The sequence below is a fragment of the Melospiza georgiana genome, chromosome 2 (assembly GCF_028018845.1).
Source record: "Melospiza georgiana isolate bMelGeo1 chromosome 2, bMelGeo1.pri, whole genome shotgun sequence".
NCBI classification, from domain to species: domain Eukaryota; kingdom Metazoa; phylum Chordata; class Aves; order Passeriformes; family Passerellidae; genus Melospiza; species Melospiza georgiana.
Window position 1 is genome coordinate 64,184,655 of NC_080431.1, and position 18,680 is coordinate 64,203,334.

The 18,680-nt window shown below is 37.6% G+C and overlaps 1 protein-coding gene across 4 annotated transcripts in view; it reads left to right on the forward strand.

Annotated features, from left to right (window-relative positions):
* Window positions 1-307: 307 nt before the first annotated feature.
* PSPC1 (paraspeckle component 1) overlaps window positions 308-18,680 on the forward strand; it is a 59,390-nt gene continuing 41,017 nt past the window's right edge. For all 4 annotated transcript variants that reach the window (XR_009114177.1, XR_009114178.1, XR_009114179.1 and 1 more), the window contains exons 1-6: window positions 308-789; window positions 2,397-2,698; window positions 5,214-5,309; window positions 6,320-6,516; window positions 10,447-10,531; window positions 11,452-11,560. Coding sequence is in view for 1 of the 4 variants with exons in the window: in XM_058019033.1 (XP_057875016.1) it covers window positions 409-789; window positions 2,397-2,698; window positions 5,214-5,309; window positions 6,320-6,516; window positions 10,447-10,531; window positions 11,452-11,560 (1,170 nt within the window). In the remaining 3 variants the exon portion in view is untranslated. The remainder of the gene's footprint in view (window positions 790-2,396; window positions 2,699-5,213; window positions 5,310-6,319; window positions 6,517-10,446; window positions 10,532-11,451; window positions 11,561-18,680) is intronic.

Consider the following 18,680-nt stretch of genomic DNA (forward strand, 5'->3'; position numbering starts at 1 on the left):
TGCCTCCCTGTACCGCAGGGACCAAACACCCCAGGGCATCACGCCCGGCTGCCTTTCCCTCGGGAGAGACCCCAGCGAGGGGCTCCTCTGCCTGGGGACGCGCTGAGGAAACCGCTGCTCTAACACACCGCGGCAGCGCAGCCGCGGAATCACACCTGTCTCTAGAGGGGGACAGACGGCTCTCCGTGGGCCCGGGGCAGGTCCGGCCGTGCGCGGGAGCGGAGGGGGAGCGGCGGCGGCGGCGCGGCCGTGAGGGGGAGCGGGGCCGGGGCGGGGCTTCCCGCGGGGACGGCACAACTCGCCGGGGCTGGCGGCGGCGCCATTTTGAATTGGCTGAGGGTCGGAGGCGGCGGCTGCCGAGCAGGGTTCCGCGTCCCCCGAGGGAGAAGCCGCGAGGAAGGAGCGGACATGGCCGCGAATAGGAACTTGAAGCAAGTGCGGATCGAAAACAGCTCCCCGGCGGTGCCGCTGGGCATGGTGGGGGGCGGCGGCGGCGGCAACCTGAAAGGATTGCGCGGCCTAGAAGCGGAGAGTGAGGCGGCGGCGGCCATGGCTCTGGTGCCGAGCAAAGAAGGCGGCGGAGATGAGGAGCGGGAGGTTGGGTTCACCATCGATATCAAGAGCTTTCTCAAACCTGGCGAGAAGAGCTACACGCAGCGTTGCCGGCTGTTCGTGGGGAATCTGCCTACTGATATCACCGAGGAAGATTTCAAGCGCCTTTTCGAGCGCTACGGGGAGCCCAGCGAGGTCTTCATCAATCGGGACCGCGGCTTCGGCTTCATCCGCCTGGTGAGGATCCGAGCGGGCCCCTGGGGCTGTCTCTGAAAGCGAGAGGCTTCGGTCCCTCGCCCCCCGCCCCCTTCCCCTCCATTTCGGCGGGTGTAGAGAAAGGCAGCATCTGCCTGTCCTCCTCCTCGCTGCTAGCGCAGGTCCCCCCGCCTCTTCTTCCTTTTTTCCCCTCCCCGTCCGCCTCTACACATGCAAGCCAGACCCTTGCATTCAGAGGAGCCTTCCCAGCCCCTGGCGTTTCGGTCCCTGCCTCACTCCTTGGCACTTAATACAGTTAATTTTAGAGAATGGACAGGATTGTTTCGAAATACAGGTGCTCGCACATCGTGAACACGGAACATAAAATCACGGAGATGAAAAGGTTGCGGACCGCGGGTTGTTTGAATTACTTGTGCCCAGATAAGACTAGATTTTTAGGGGTAATACAGTATTTGATTAAACGTGTTCGAGTTAAGCATGCAAAAAACCGAATCGTTCGAAAAGTTTTTGATATTGTATTTAAATGGTAATTTAGTATGCGAGATTAGTTTTCACGATTGCTCTGTTTAAAATGCACAGATTTGTATCATTCTGGGCATGGCATTAGAGTGCTTTAGGTGTCTAGTCATGATTTTTCCATATATTTTACTGGTTAGAGTTTTTTTACTTTTCGGTTGTCATCTTAAAATACTTGTGGCATTCTGCCCTGCATCTTTTACCCTGAGAATTCCCCGGCCTGAAATAGCAATTTTATGGAGGAAGTGAGATATACTTACATCTCGTTACTCGTTTTTGTGTGTAATAGAAATTAGATAGAGTTTTTATGTGACCTTCCATTTTCCATTACGTTTAGGGAATATATATATATATATATATATTTTAACAGCTTGCCTAGCCTGTTGAACTGTGAAGAAATATATAAAGAATTTATAAATGTCAGGGATTGCAGGTATCCAGCCTGGTGAAGATTTTTGAAATGAGAAGAAAGGTAGTTGTTGATTTACACAGTCTCACGGATGTGGGTGCAGAAAGCCCGTTAATGTGAGACGAATGAATAGAAGAGCAAAGAAGGTAATTTCACCATTTGTTGATGAAATTTGAATTGGACATTGAAGGCAAGCGCGATATTTTCACTTATTTAAAAACAAAACAAAACCCCAACCCAAAATACCTTAGGTCCTGTAATGTTTGAATACCGTTTCCTGCTGTGGGCAGCCAGAGATGCAGAATATAAACATTTGAGTCGGTAAACGTGAAAAGTATCAACTTTGCAACTCTACTCAAAACCTTTATAGAGCAGTAGCATCATAATGAGAATCTGTTAAATCCTCTAATAGGCAAGAAATAATTTGTATCTGTGTTGTTTTTAGAATAAACCATAAGGGGTAAGGAATGCATTTTTTTCAGTCGGAGGACAGAGACTTTGTTGATTTGTTTGTTGGGTTTTTTGTTGTTGGCTTGATGTTTTGATTGGAGGAAGCAAGTTGGATGGTCTTGTTGCCAATATGCTCAAGTGAAGGAAAACATCTTTGCTGCTTTTTTTTGGGGGGGGGGGGGGGGGGCACACAAAAGTGATACTTGCTGTCTTTGAAAAGAAAAGATATAAAATACTTTCTATCTCTATAAAGGAATCTAGGACCTTGGCTGAAATAGCAAAGGCAGAACTTGATGGTACTATTTTGAAGAGCAGACCGCTTCGAATTCGATTTGCTACCCATGGAGCTGCCTTAACTGTGAAGAATCTGTCGCCTGTGGTTTCCAATGAGCTGCTGGAACAAGCATTCTCGCAATTCGGGCCGGTGGAGAGAGCGGTTGTTGTAGTCGATGATCGAGGCAGAGCTACAGGGAAAGGTTTTGTAGAGTTTGCAGCAAAACCTCCGGCACGGAAAGCTCTAGAGAGATGCAGTGATGGGGCATTCTTGCTTACAACGTAAGTTCCCAGGTTTTTGTTTGAAGTTGTGAGTATATCTTCCCGATGTGAGCAAAAGTTGCATTCATGCTATTCCCTAGTTCTTACTTGGTTTTCAAATTCTCTCAAAGCCATGAGGTTAGAAAAGTGTTTTGCATGAATACCACAAATACTCTTGTTTTGTTTTTTAAAGAAAACCATCTTTCTCTGCTTACTGTTTATAAGATTTCTTATTACCATATGAGAGTCTGAGAGCAAAATTCTCATTTTTTTCTTGCTCATATGTAATATTACTTTTCCTTCTCTATATAATAAGGCATTTTCTGTTGAGACTTTATTTTCATTGGTTGAAGTCTTCCTGATCCCAGTTAACAGTGACAAAATAATATTCCTTTGTTTCTTAACAAATCAGTGCACGACATTGCTGATATTTCTGTAGACTAAAGAAAGTGTTTATACCTCAAAAATTATCTGTAGCTTGTAAGGCCAGGATTTTCTCGCTGTTTTAAAATGAAGACTGAGATTCTGAAGAGGTTGATATATGTACCAGTGATATTTGGAAAACAATCTATTTCAAGGACAAGCAAGCTTGCAATAGCAGCACTTCTCCTGCAGCTCCTATTTCTGTACTTGCCAAAGAGAGTTGTTAATTGCTGCACTTTACACAGTCGCAAGTGACATTTTCAAATGCTTTCTTAACAACGGTGTGAAATGATACATATTTATGATTTCTTTTTATTTCTGTGATTCTCATTGGAAAATAAGGTTGTGGTTTCACAGCATGAAAACTTGCTGCCATTAATTGGGTTTGGAGTTCTTTTCCTGCCCTGGCTGTGCTATTCTTGAACTTCTTGACAATTCCATAAGCCACTTGTGCTTGCTAAAACAACAGAAAAGCATTCATTTGTATGGGGGTCCGTTGCAGTCTGCTCAAGCACAGGAAGGTGCTTGCTGATGTCAGGTCCAGCAGAGAATTAGGCAGGAGAAAATGTTGCCAGGAGGAGTTGGCAGGTGAGTAAGGGGTCTGGGACTCCCAGATCTTGTGTGCTGCTGGACTGACTTGATGGTTACATAGTAAATTTAATCTGAATACATCTTTACTGTTACCGAGAGGAGCCAGCAATTTGTCCCTGTTCCCTGGGTCTTCTTGGCATGAGTAACTGAATGGAAGTGTGGTGAGCCAAACAAGGGAAGTAATGTAGTTCAGTGTTACATTAGTGCTATTCCTGGCGTGAGAGATGTGGCAGGGAAAAAGAAGCTGGGATATGAGGGGAGAGTATTCTTGTTTTGCCAGCTGGATAGATCAGTTGGATTGAAATGACCACCTAACCGTGTCCTGAGTGAATAAAAAGCACTTGATCATTTCCTTGCTCAGGTGACATGTTCCCTAAGGCACATTGCAAAGATAATTAGCATGAATCTAAAATGCTGCTAATCTACTTTGATGTTTTGCTTCAGAGTCTAAAGTTTTACCTTTTTAAGTTGAAAACTCTTTGCCTAATCAGAACATTTTCAGTTCTTGTTTAAATGTATCAAAACTAGACATTTAAAACATTAATGTTTTAACATTATTGTTTTACATCATAACATGTTAGCACCACAGTTCAGTTGCATTTAAATAGCAGAGCTGTCAGCAATTGCCATGCAGATGGCATCAGTTGTGGTCTTTGATTCTGGGCTTCATCTTTTTAATGTGAACTTGATGCACAGAGTTAAATATATTGGAGGTCATTGGTTTTGTTTGTTATTTGTTTTTTTTTTCCTGGTTAGGGACTGGGGCAGTAGGGGAAGATCTGCAAAGTGAAATAAAGACATGGAACACAATAAACGAGTGCTGATGTTTTGAAAATCTGTCTCTGGTGCTCTGTGATTTGTAAGCTCTGCTCCCAGGACCGATGCAAAGAGCTTTTTACACAATTCAGAGTTTTTACACTGCTCTCTTTGGCTCATGCTTGCCAAAATATCAAAGAAGCTGTTTTCAGCTTTTCAGTCAGGATTCTAATTTGTGAGTGTGTGGTTGTTAAAATAATGGATTTTCAATAACTTAAGTGGAAATGTTTTTCTAATTATCGCGGTAATATTAATACTAAATTATCAAGCTGTTTTCAGTTCTAGAGTAACTTGCAGAACTAAGTTGTAGAAGTCAGTAGAAATATGAATAGGTTGTGCTGCTCTGTTTTGGATTTGTTGCTTTCCCAGTACAGTCATGGCCTCTGTGGTGCCTCACTGATAAAAACAGAAAGGTAGTTCCTTCCTAAATATTTTGTAATTATTGGTAGATGGTTTTGGTATTTTAAAAAAGCAATCAGAACTGTGTCAAGTAAGTTGTGGTTTCTAGGCAGCATAGCTGGATTTGGGAATAAAAACAATTCTTTTCTGAGGGTAATTGTTAAGATTGGGATTCATTTGAATTCTGAGATTTAAGACAAGACACAGGAATTACATGTTAGCTTTCTGGAGTGTTTCTTCGAAATGCTAAAGTAACTTATAACTGCTTCTTTAATGATTCAGTTATTAAATTGAAAATGTTTTCCAGAACACCCCGACCTGTTGTTGTAGAACCAATGGAGCAATTTGATGATGAGGATGGACTCCCTGAGAAGCTAATGCAAAAAACACAACAGTACCACAAGTAAGTTGTGGTTAGCCTTTTTTGTAAAAGAGTGTTTAAATACGTAGTTACCTTTGTAAATATACACTGATTTTTACTTTTGAATTTGTGTAGCAGGAAGTAGTGCTTTTGTATGTTGTGCTGTTTTTGGTCAAAGGATTAAACAGGACCTTCCCAAATTTCCTAATAGTGGTAAAATTCAGACTTGACCTGTTACTTTAACATTCTGTGCATTTAATGTAGTAGAGAGATTCTTGGCCTACACTGCAGTCAGTAGGAGCTTGTTGCCAGCAAACGGTAGTCTTTTATGGATTAGAGGTGTGGTCTAATCCTACAGAGACTTCGGATACCCACAGATCCTTATGTTCTCTGAATAGCCCCTGAACTGTTTGCAGCCTCCCTGGCATGTAAATCTTTGCAGCTTCCACAGCTGAGCTAAAACATTGAGCATGACATGAGAAAGTGAATCTCAGTCATGAGATAGAAGTCCCCATATCTGAAAATACTAATTTTTAATATTGTAATTTGCCATTCATGTTGCTTGAATCTAAAATGTTGATTTTGAGACTGTAGAATACCACTTCTTAAAAATTTGTCACTGTTAGGTACAATATTAGTGTTAGAATGGGAAATGTGGGCTCATTTTAATGGCTGCAGATTCCAGCTATCATTCTGGGCTGTCTAGTAAGCATTGATGTTTATCTAAATAACTGGTTTAGTGGATTGACTGCTTGATTTAGAAGGCTGAACACTGTTAATCTAGTGTTGCAGCTTAGTATTTTGTGTTGATGTCAATACAAATTTTTATCTTAAATAAATTGAATCTTTATTTGGGCAATTTTTGGAAAAGTGTCTTTTTACTTATCTTAATGTCTGATTTAAGCTTTGGTTTAGAATGTAGTCATCTGACAGGTTGATAAAAAGTGAAATCTACACTTGAAGTGGTTGTGTTGTGTATACATTCTGTGGCTGTTAGAGCTGTTGATCTAAATGTGTCCTTCTGTACCTTTTTACTGCAAAATTTTTATTAGGGAAAGAGAACAGCCTCCACGCTTTGCTCAGCCTGGAACATTTGAGTTTGAGTATGCTTCACGGTGGAAGGCTCTTGATGAGATGGAAAAGCAGCAGCGGGAGCAGGTTGACAGGAACATTAGAGAAGCCAAAGAGAAACTTGAGGCAGAAATGGAAGCAGCTAGACATGAGCATCAGCTAATGCTGATGAGGCAAGGTAAAACCAGATCATTTACCGGTATGGAAGTTGTTTTGTCACAGATGGTTTTTTTTGTGTAGCATATTGAGCTGTATACTTGGACCTTTTGCTGGTCACCATTTAATTAAATGCATTTAACTGAGAAAAAGGAAGGAATAATTCTCTGTGCACATATTCCTTGATGATTTGCAGAAATTAATTAAGAATTTTATAAAGAAGTGATTGTCTGTTTTCTTCACTTCCTAAATTTATCTTTAGTAAAAAGTTTACTTAGCCTGTTTTTCCTGAACAGGCCCATGTGCTCCCAGTGTGGAGCCATGCTGTTTTTATGAGGTCTGGTACAGAGCAGAAGGTCTTATGCAGAAGATAATAACATAAAAGCTTACCTATATAATAACATGAAAAGCATAAGGTCTTATACAGAGTGTAATAACATAGAAAACTGTTTTGAAATGCCAGATAGTTGCTGTGGCACCTGAAATGGCAACTGTTTCTTGGTTTGTTTTCCAAGAAAAACTGTTGAGGCATTGTGTTTCCTTGTAAGCACAGGTGTGTATTAGAGGTGAGGAATGTGCATGTGAATATGATCCAAGATTGCTGCTGACAGTACACAGTGCAGCCCTCCTTGGCAGCTGGACACACATTGTAATTTTGTGTGTATGCATGACTGACATTTTTAAAGATGGTTCAGTGCTTAAATTACAGGTTGGATAAATCTACTGTTGACTTCTCTAATAGTTAGTATTTAACAATGCTAGTAGTCCAGTTCCAGAACTCATGCTCTAATTTCCTTTGAATTTATTCACCTGTTGCTTGGATTTGAGGGCAAGATTAGAGATTACTTTGTCTTAAATTCATGTCTTAATTATGTGTTAAGCTGAGATAAGATTACGGTGGCCTCTTCATTAAGATAGAAGAAATGGTAAAACATGGGAAAACATCTTTGTGTTTTTGGATATTAGGGTTTCTTTTAAGGACAACATGAAGGAAGAGGTATTCTGCTTTTTGAATATTTGTGAAATGCCGGTTTTATATAAAAAAGAGAGAATTATTCCTTCCATTGGAGAGCCACTAAAAAATAAAAGCATGTGGTGTTACTATTCCAGTGGGGAAATATGTTCCTTTTAGTGTAGGAGGAGAGCTTTTCCCCCTCATAGTTTGGTTAGCAGAGTATCTCTTTGGTACCACATAACTCAGAATTTTGTTAGATAGTTGGGTTTCTTCTTGGTTATCTGCTGACACTTACTTTTCAGAGCTCTAGAGATCAGTAAGAATTCCCTGTGTTTTAATCTTCTCAATTCTTCAGCTTCAGTATGCATGAAAATAAGGTGGTTTTTTCACTTGTATTTATTTTTGGAGATACCTTCCTCTTGTAGCTCTGAACAGTGGGGCTAAGTTCATGCCATGCCAAGAGTATTGCTTATATTAATTGCATGACAGGATTGCAATCCTTTGATTACATCACTGTCACTCTCGTGCCGAGAATGGCACAGGAGCAGGCAGGAGGCAGTATTGTAGAAAGAGGCTTTATTCAAGAGAACTGCATGGTTTTTATAGAGTGATATGATACATTCTGTTTGGTTGGCTACTTAACAAAAACACCTTTCTCATACTCCATCCTTGAGAAGAACAGAAAGATGAAGCAGAAAAACACCACCTGCAGATTGTTCATACTTAGCAAGTTATCACATCCTTACAACTCCCTGAAAGTTCTCACAAGCTGCTGTGAGAAACCTTTGCCATTTCTCTCTCTCTGTCCCACGGCATGCACACATCACAGGGTTGTGTAGAAAGATGCAATGAAGTTTTTAAGGCACCAGAACCTAGAATTAATAGTTTTGTATCCCTGGTGCATGAAGTTAAATTTAAAGATGTATTGAAGTCATTATGAAATATGAAATAAAATAGAAAATGTCATGTTTTAGTTGCGTAGGAGTTAAAAAGAAGACAGGAAGGATGAGCTTACTGGTCCATATACTCTGGCAGGTGAAGGTTGTGTTCAAACTGCTCCACGAGAGCTAGTAGGACTGGAGCTCTAGAACGTGTTGATTTGAGTACTCAGGTTTTTGTGGTGTGCTATTAATTCTGAAGGTAGATTTAATTCTTCTGATATGTGTAATTTTTCACTTTGAAGTGTCATATTTTGACAGACTGAGTCAGAAGTAATTTGTAAAGCAGAATACGTGTTTCCATGTGTAAGTAAATTGCATGGTATTTCTGATCTATGTACTGGTGGTGTGCATCAAACATTTGTAAATATTCTCTCGTAATAATGGTTAAATAGATTATGAAAATACTGGAAAATGGGACTGAATTTAACCAGAAGCTTAATTTTTGTATCAGTTACATGGAAGCTTGGCATTTATTTTCCATCTTTAGAAAAATCAGTAGTTAAAATTGCTAAAAGTCTTTGTGGAGTTGATATTCCAGTTTGTAGGATTAACTTCTGAGGTGAGAGAACACCTTCACCTTCTGCTGTCTGCTATGTTAGAAACTTGAAGGTAAAACAAAGCCCTTGTCCTTTTATAAGCACAAGAAAATGCAGAGGCTAATGATAATGCTCTCTGTTTTTCTTTTTTTCCCACAGCTGCTTTAGTGCAGATTTTTTTCTGCTCAGAGAAAGGGCCTGTCAATCAAGAATTACCATCATTACAGGTCCTTTAATATGAATGGCTCTTGTGCAGAGCTGGAACCTCTATATCTGTGTTTTCATCCTGCTTAGTAGGCTTTCTGCCAAGATTCAGCAGTTGTCAAATGATACTGAATCATAATTTGCTATGTTGAATTTTTAACATACTAACAATTTCAGGAAAGGCAATAAACTATGCTGTGGAAAAAAATTAGGAGAACAATGAGAAAAGTAGAGTGCTGCACCTTAAGAACAAAAGAGAGTAAATGGTAGTGGTAGAGAGAAAGTAGGAAATCTTGGTCCTGTGTGCACAAGAAATAGGGAATGCTGTATAAATTTGGAAGAAGAAAGAATTAAAAAGGAAGCATATTTTCCCATAGTGGACAGTGTTGTGTACAAGTTGGAGGAAACTGATTTGCATAGCTAAGAAGATATTTTAATTAGTGTAGTGAAGAAATGCATAGAGAAAGGGTGCAGACCAGTTGAACTAAAGCATGAAAGCCGTGTAATGGACAGTATTGGAAAATGTTACTTGTGGTTTCTATAAATAGTATCATGTGGCCAATATCCTATGTAGTCAAAAAATAAAAAAAAAATGCTTTCTAACAAATGGTAAAATTATTATTCATTGAAGAAAGCATAGATTTCCAGGCAGAAATCAATAATGTGACTGGTCAGCAAAAGTAATTACTGTGAGTTATGCCGTGCTTTTTAAGGACATTGGAAGTGCTTCATAGGAGGCTATGGCTGTGCCTTTTTTGTGGGGTTAAACTACTAGTCATTTGCAAGTTGCAGTAAGCAGAGCCATGATAGAGCTTCGTGGAGGTTCAGCCTTCTTTCATGCACCCGAAATGTGTATGACTTCTCTTGCTCTGATGTGTGCCATGCAGGGGTCTGCAGTAGGTAGTGGAGAGCGTAAAAGTCCATAAGTATTGTAGTGGTTTTCTTGGTAGTGTGACTTTAGCAGTACAAAACCTTGTGAGAAAATTGATGCCCTTTCCTAGATGTAAAACCAGGATGTGTTTTAAGGGATTAAGAGAGGTTTTTTTCCTTTTCTTAGAGAACTTACAACTTTTGTTTCCGTAACCTGCTCTGGGGTCTTTGCCCATTTTGTACTTTTCTGTGTTTGTAAGCCACAGATCCAGTGTTTTTTTCAAGTACTAGACTTAGCTTTATGGAAAGAGATGAGTTAAATGCTTTGAAAATTTGGTTTAAAACCTTGAATGTTAGAACTGTAATCTGACAGTAATAACAAATTTTGTGTTGCCACATGATTGATTGACAGCTTTTATATTTAAATGCACTTTTAATTCCATTAGATCTCATGCGTCGTCAGGAAGAATTGAGGCGCTTGGAAGAGCTTCGAAACCAAGAACTTCAAAAACGCAAGCAGATACAGCTGAGGTATTTTGTCTTCTACTGCGCACAAGTGTGGCATGCAGCCACTGTAGGCCTGCATGAATTTAGATATGTTAGCTCAACTGGCTTCTCAAAAGCATAATAGGGGATGTTTCTGACAATATAATGCAATATAAAAGATTATTTTCGAGTGTTGCTTGATTTTTTTCACTTATTTGAGCTCTGCTAATTTTGTTGTAAATTTCTGAGATGTCTAAATAGCATTGAAATGTCAGCCTATTTTTTTGTTTCATATTTCTTTTAACATGACCAGAGCATTGCTATAATAGATAGGAACATGCTTCTAAATTTTATGGGCAGCTGATCTGCATGTAGAATCATAGCATTGCAATCATATAGTCTGATATGGGATTTTTGGAAGTTTTTTCACTTGATATTCTAGTTGTTGAAAACAGTTTTTCTTTTAGGATTTGATTCATGCAAATAATTGTTTTAATGCCTCTTCTAAAGTTTAAGAAAATAGGCATAGTCTCTTCATATTCATTTATACTCTTTGTTAAATATCACAATAAGTGTCAATAAGGTAAAAAGATAAAACAGCACAAACACATCTCAGAATTAAAACTTGTGTCTTTTGGCACTGTTGAAATGTTTTAATCCATAGTGGCTTCTTTAAAACTGGAATATTTTAACTTGTTTACTGATACTAGCTGGAAGAGTAGGTATAGAATGTATTGGTATTGAAATTACTTGTATTCCAGTAAAAAAAAAACCAACAAAAAAACCCCAAACCTAAACTTCAAAAGTACTCAGACTCATCAAGTTGAGTAGGTTAGTGCCTTGCACTGTGCAAAAAAATAAATAATGGGCAGTTTTGTTTCTATGCTTGATCTTACCTCTGAGGCTGAGTACAAACCTAAACAGGTCAAGAGACTAAGCTGACATAATTTTGAAAAATACCCTAGGCATGAAGAAGAGCACAGACGTCGGGAGGAGGAGATGCTACGCCAGAGGGAACAGGAGGAATTGCGACGACAGCAGGAGGGAGGATTTAAGCCAAATTTCATGGACAATGTAAGTACAGTTCTATGGTGAAAGTCCAAATTGCAAAAGAATTTTTTCATGATATTATTTTTATACTAGTTATTGAACTGCCATCTTCTTGTTGGCTGTTTTCAATTCAGTATTTCACTGTTCCCTGAGCAAATTGCTGCATATTCAGTAGTGTAGTTACTCTTTTGTATGATGACATCACTTGTATTTTTCCAACAAGCTAGTGATGTAACACTTCCATCAAGTGAAGGTGCTCAGATACTAATTTTTTTTCACTTGGGAATTGAAATGTTTCAGTAAAATAATTTTTCTAAGTGGGAGGTGATAGGGATCGCCCATCCTGATGTGCCCTGCTCTACCTGAATATTTAAATTTTAAACCAGTTAAAGCTGCTAAGCTTGTTTGAATTACTGGTTTTGGTTTATGCTTAACTTACTAAGAAAGTTTTCAGAAACAAAAAGGGCAATATTACTTTCATATGGAGCCTAAAATCACTCTCCCTTTTGACCCTGTAAAACTAGATGAGGAGACCATCCAAATCATTACTAAAGCAGACTTAAAGATTATAATGGTGAGGGAAAATTTGTCCTCACTATAATCTGTATGTTATTTATATTAGTAGTTTAGGTATGCTCTGACTCTGAAGACTCATCCTGCAGGACTAACAAAAGAGTGCTATCAGAGGAGTCAGATTCTAAATTTTTTTGGTTAAAGGGTATGACTTTTTTTCTACCAACCACATCAGTTCAGTGAATGCAAACTGTGTTGCAAATGCTTTAGTTTCTCTTGAGTAGGATGCCTTTTACTATAAGAGCTATTCCTAGTGAGGAAATAATGAATAAGCAATTCACACAATGCTCTTTTACATTATTAAAACAACTGTACTTTGCAGGAGGGGATTTTGCTCCCCTTCACAGGTGCAACTTCATACATCAATGAGAAATGAGCTGGTTTCTCAGCTACTTCCTGTGAAAGAAAAACCTGGGTTACATTCTATACCATGAAATTTTCTGTAGGGTTGTGAAGAATTTATTATGTATGTTGAGACATCCTGAGAGGTGTTAGAAAATAAATTATTTTGTCTTATCAGCAGGACATTTTTCCCCTTGTCTGTCCCTTAGTTTTTTAGTAAAGATGGGGAGGAAGCAAAATAGTTCCTTTGATTTTATTAACAGGTGTGATTTGCTTTTGCTCACTGTGTTTTGAGGGACTCGCATCCAAAGTAGATGGTAATTTATTTCCATATGTTCTCACTGTCAAAGAAAACTGCTTTCAGCACATCTTTTCTTCAAGGAAATGAAGACCAAGGATTCAGAACTCATACTGTCCTTTAGTGTTTTCCAGATATTATCAAACATAATTGGGGAAATAGCATGTTACAGTCGTCTCATGTAATTTAGAAATAGCACTTACTGATGACTTCTGTAGTGCCAAATGTGAAATTTCACATCACTCTAATATCCTAATGTAGCATCTTTTGGGGTTGCCTGACTTTCTGACCCTGTAAGCCACTTGTCAAAATCTCCTGGCTCCTGTGAGACCCGTGATTCTTGCTGCAGGGAGCTGCCATAATAGCAAACTGGAGAGCCAACCCACAGCTCTGGGATGGCAGTAGCTCCCTCAGATTCCATTGCTGTTAGGAAGCTGTGGCCTGTGTTCTGCAGCTTGGAGCAGGGAAAACTAGATAATGTTGGCCACCACAGCCTTTACTGGTTTATTCTTACATCTGTCTTGAGATAGGAGTGTTTAGTCTCTGTGCTTAAATTGCTTACCACAGTTTGTCCATCCTTGTTGCTTATCTAAATTTTTAAATTCCAAACCCTACGTGAATAGAAACTGTTCAAGTTGGTGTGTTGGACTTGGCAAAAATGTAGGATAAAAGGCGGAGAAGAGTGGTTCAAATGGGAGTCACTTCAGTCACTATGCATAATTTTTATGGCTTTTATACGTCAATTTTTTTTAGGTGAAAGGTAGAAGAGTGCTGTGGAAGAGTGTAGCTTTGCCACTCTCATGCATTACTGAAATGGTGTGTTCATATGGACCTAAGTAATACACTGCAAGAATATATACATGTAGTTTGGCAGTAACAGCCCTACAAAAAGCTTTTAAAATAAGATATAAAGGACTGTAGAGTACAGGTGTTGTTTTTAATCATCATATGAAATTGAAGTGGCATATACAGTGATACATAATGAAAAAAGGTAATTTTAAGATTAGTGTTCTGGTTATGTCTCAGGTTTTACTTCTCGTGCTTTTTAAAGCAGGAAAATGGAAACAAAATAGCGAGTGATGTGTTTACTTTCTTTAGCACCAGTTTCTAATCAGGGCAGCAGTGTGACTAAGCATTTTTTAGATGCTTGTTTTAAGATGTATTTAGATAAGTAGTTGTACAGTGTGAATGAGAGTTGAAAAAGCCTTTGCATTTTGCAGCAGAGAAAAACTGTAAGCTTTTTCTGGAGATTGCAAAATGACACATGAAATCTGATTTCAGCTTAGAATTTCCTATACAACTAATTCGTTTTTATTTGTTCTTACTAATACTTGTTTACTGTGAACAGATTCCATCTTGCACTTACTTCTACTCTCAGATTACTACTGTACATGTACTGGGAAAGTTATTCTCTATTTTCAGAGATTAAAAGTTGACTCTTGGTGAGAATTGCATTTTTTGATACTGTTGGATAGTACTGTTGGATATTTTTTACCATATCAAGTCTTGATAAACTTTTCTGGCATTATACCTACAACATAGTAAAGTCTTCTGCCAACAATGTATTTAGCAGGACAATAATAATTGTTTCTAATCATTGTTTTTGTTTCTTAAAAGCTTTGAAAAGTAAGCTTCCTTCACTTACATCCTATCACTTTTTACTGGTCAGTCTAAAACAGGAAGATAAATGGTAAGTGCAATGGCAACCAGAATTGGACCCTCTCATGTAAGGCTGCAGTATTAGGCTTTCCTATTGAAAGTTTCTATCTGTGTCTTTTCCCTAACTCATTAAACTTGGATTTATTAAAATTATAACTACTTTTGAGAAACATCTTGTAATCAAGTTTAATGCAGGTAGCAGTTATTTGATTTTATTACAGATGATAAAAATATTATCTGTGAGAGGATTTATTTTCCTGGAGCATTCTTGTTGCTGGTGATGAAGAACATTAGAAATTTGATTGCATTGATTGCTAATATAATGGGCAGCCTGATGATGCCTAAACAATTTATTATTCTATTTGTGTGATCTCTATTAGATAAATTATGAATAAATACTTTCATATTGGTTAGGGGTTTTCCCTTCCTTTCTACAAGTCAGTTAGTTGAAATGTGCTGTTATAGCTCAACGATTTATATGCATTCTGATTTCACAGTAGCTTAATTGGGAAACTAATTTTCCAGTAGTATTCTGCTAATTTTTATTTTGCATACATTCTTCTGGCTGAAAGAGGAACTTGATGATGGTGATTTATTTTGCAACAGCACAAATATTTTTTAAATAGAAGATACTTCTGAGTGCCAGTAATATATTAATTACTCAAATATGCAATGGTTATTATCCAGTTATGGATGGCTTGCTTTGATTTACATTGTTGAATCTCAATCAGAGGCATTCTACAAAATAATTCTTGTTCCAAGACCTGCTTTTATTTGTGTCACCAACTTAGTGTTTTGCATTTAGTGTGTTAAAATAGTTTCTATGTGTCTAAAACAGAGACCAAAAATATGTAGGAGTTGTAGTCCTGGTTTTATGTGGATGGATTTACTTCTGTAGTAGCACTGTGAAATAGTGTTGGGTGGGTATTGTACTTAGTGAAGCAATAGCTGTAATACCAGCCTTAAACTTACCTCTCTTCTTACTGGTAGTTTAAAGAGGGAATTGAAATTTTTGGACATCCTTGCCTACTTCCCTCCAAGGAAAACCCCTTTTTGAATGTGTAAGGGACTGTTTCCTGAAATTTCTTCAGTTTCAATTTCTGAATGCTTGCTTTTTTTTTCATGGAATACTTTTTCATATATTAAATAGTTTTCTTTTGAATCTCATAGTCTTTTCAGGAATTATTACTAGATGTTGTTTTGCTTTCCTTTAGTTTTTCTTGCAGAAGCATTGCTCTCAAGTATGGTGAGTAATTATCAGCATAACCTGTCAGCTGCTAAAGCAGTGGAGATGCTTCAACAGCAGGGATTGTAGTGGACTTGGATCAAAAACTGTAAGACAGATGAGAGCAAGAAAGTAGAAAGGCACACTGCAAAACAGCAATGATGTTTATAGCTTCAGGAATGCTATCACAACATAGTTTTTGTTCTAAGAGTTTGGTCCTTTGGAGCAGTTTATAAATATAGTTTTCCATTTCTTACTTTTTGGAGCCCTGTGGAGGCATGTCTTATCCCTCGCTTCTAGGTTCACTTGCAAGTTAAGCATTAGGCATGTTTTAAACAAGACTGTCAGATTTCCTTGAACTTCAGTAATTCAGGACTAGATTTTTGCACTTCTTGCCTGTTTAGGAGAATAGAGCTGTGTTTTGATCCTATCTTTTCATAGTGTTGTGCTCAAAAGCTCCAGTAATGTAAGCAGTTAGAATTTTCACTGAATGGTGATTTTTTTCTTACCTAACTCAAAACTAAACTGAGGCAGATGCCCAATAATAAAATAATGAAACATTTCTAAGAATCTTTTCAAATTTGATAAGTTTTCTAACAATTAATGTTGGTTATTTTATCCTGACAGCCTCGTATACTGAATGAAGCTAATGGTGGTAAAGTTGTGTGAGTTCATATGAATAAAATCTGTTTCTTGCTGCTTTGTAAAAGCTCTTCTGTAGAGTGGGATTTGGTGAGATGAATTGCATCCTTACTGTTGTCTAGCATATACATAGTTCATGTATGACACCTTAAAGACTTTTTAAGGTAAAACTAGCTTGGAAAAAGACAAGTCATTAAATGCAGAACTAAAACACAGCAGCATGACAAAATACTGCTTTTCTTGGCAGTGGTTTTATTTCAGTGATCGAGTTTCTTCCTATGCATAAATCAACACAGGATAGGCCTTTAACCAGGCATTCTATAAATACATAGTTTGTGGTTTTGTGGGCAGTCTTGGTTTTGGCAGTAGCACTAAATTATATTTATTTTTTCATGAGTGATGTGCATCAGTAGACAGATTCTTAAATCATGCATTTCTTCTGTTCCGTGATGTTTCAGATATTAAATTAGTTGCTTTGGGCAAGAATAATACTTCCTTAACAAGCCTTAAAATATTCAATTTGTATTATTTTCAGCAACTAAATAAATTATTTTGAGCCTTTAATTGCATTGTCAGGTAAAAAGTACTTTAGCTGGCATATCTGCTTTTAGTATGAAAAGACATTGCATGGAAATCAATGCAGATCTTCAGGTATCTTTTTGTAATGTATTATGTGCTTATATGTATTAAGTGAAGGTGTTTGAGGAATAAGTTCTTTTGGTTGTAAGTATTTCATGACCATTTTAGGATGGTTCATAATTGATTTTCTAGGTCATGGTTTTATGTGTGTGAAGGATGCTACTTAAAGTATTTTTTCAGTAACAGTTTTTAGGCAGTGTGATATTTTTGTATTATATTTAGGAGACTAATCTTTTGCTCTGTTGCAGTCATCTTCTAAATTGGAAAGCCCCAATGTGTATTTTATGTGAACTCACAAACAGAACAAGTGACTATTCACAAGTAATTTTTATAGTTTATTGTGCTGTCAAATGTGCAGTAATCTCCAATATGAATTTGGGTGTCGTGCTACTGCTTTTAAGCTTTCCCAAATTGTTCTTTTCTACAGTAATTGATAGAGAATTTTCTGTCCATGTTCTTTAGATTATCTGGTTTTGTTTATAACCTTAATTTCTCTTAGTAAGACTGATGATTGGGATGCTAAAATAACACTGTCCAGATGCTGCTTATGTAATGGCAAAATTACATTAGTCTTCATCAGTCTCAGTGTTTCATGAGGCCTCAGCTGTAGCAGATGCCATTTTTATTCAATTATTGATGGAAAGACCTCATATGCTTCTGTACTTGTTTGTAGAATACTCCATTTGCATACTTGACTTTTTCTGTTTGATGGATAAAAATGAAAAAATCTAATCAAAAGCAGATTTTATATGCCTATATTCTATATTTTACTATTATTTCTGAAAATTGTTGCTGTTCACAATTTGAAATAAATGATAAATGAAATGAATGATAAATGAATGATAAATGAAATCATCTTATTCAAGTTAGAGTTCTTCAGTTTTTCATATTCTGCCAAGCAAAAGTACTTAGAAAATAAGTAACTTTAAAAAATTATTGATGTGTTTGATAAATGCCATATATATTTGAAGAAGCTGAAATTAATGTTTGCCTTAATAATTTTCATTTTTTCTTCCTCAGCTACTGGAGTTAAGTTTGACTTGGAGTTTGTACACGTATTTACCCAGACTAAGAAGAAACTAACTTTCAGTTTCAGTTGTCTGCTTGGTACCTATTTCGGACTCATCCACCTCTCTAAATCTTGAGATCTTACTTGGTGGCACTGAGACTTGCAATCAAAGTACATTCCTCTGCTTAGAGCAGTTTGTCTTTGCTCAAGGGATCTGGGTTTAAAGTAAGAATAAAATGCCCAAGAAGCACTAAGTGTGATTTCTGTAGAAATAGTATTTTTGCATGCAAGGAAACCTGTTAATGGGTCTGTTGCATAGTGTGGAGGAAGCCTGTGTAGTGACCTGGTTTCTGTCTCTCAAGCCAGTGCCTTCCACATAGTTTTTTTCTTAAATGTGACCTTTTGATTAGCCTCTAGCATTTTACTTCAGTAGCTCTCACGGAGCAGAAAATATTAATAGTGGTAATGCAGTAAACTGATAGAAAATAAATACAAATTTACTTAGTGCTGTTACTTGTCTATTGAAACCAGGATATTGTTTTTAAAATTAAAATAGTTATTATTTTTCTCATGAATATTTCACAAGCCTCCTTGTCAAATTATTTTTTCTTATTACTGGAGGTAGTGCTTGTTTTGGGTTATTAAATCATCCATGAGGAAAATGGAGTTTAAATCTGATACTTCTGACTTCCATCAAGTACACTTTAATTGTGCAAAGATTGGGTATTACTTTCCAATTAATGAGCACTTTTGATCA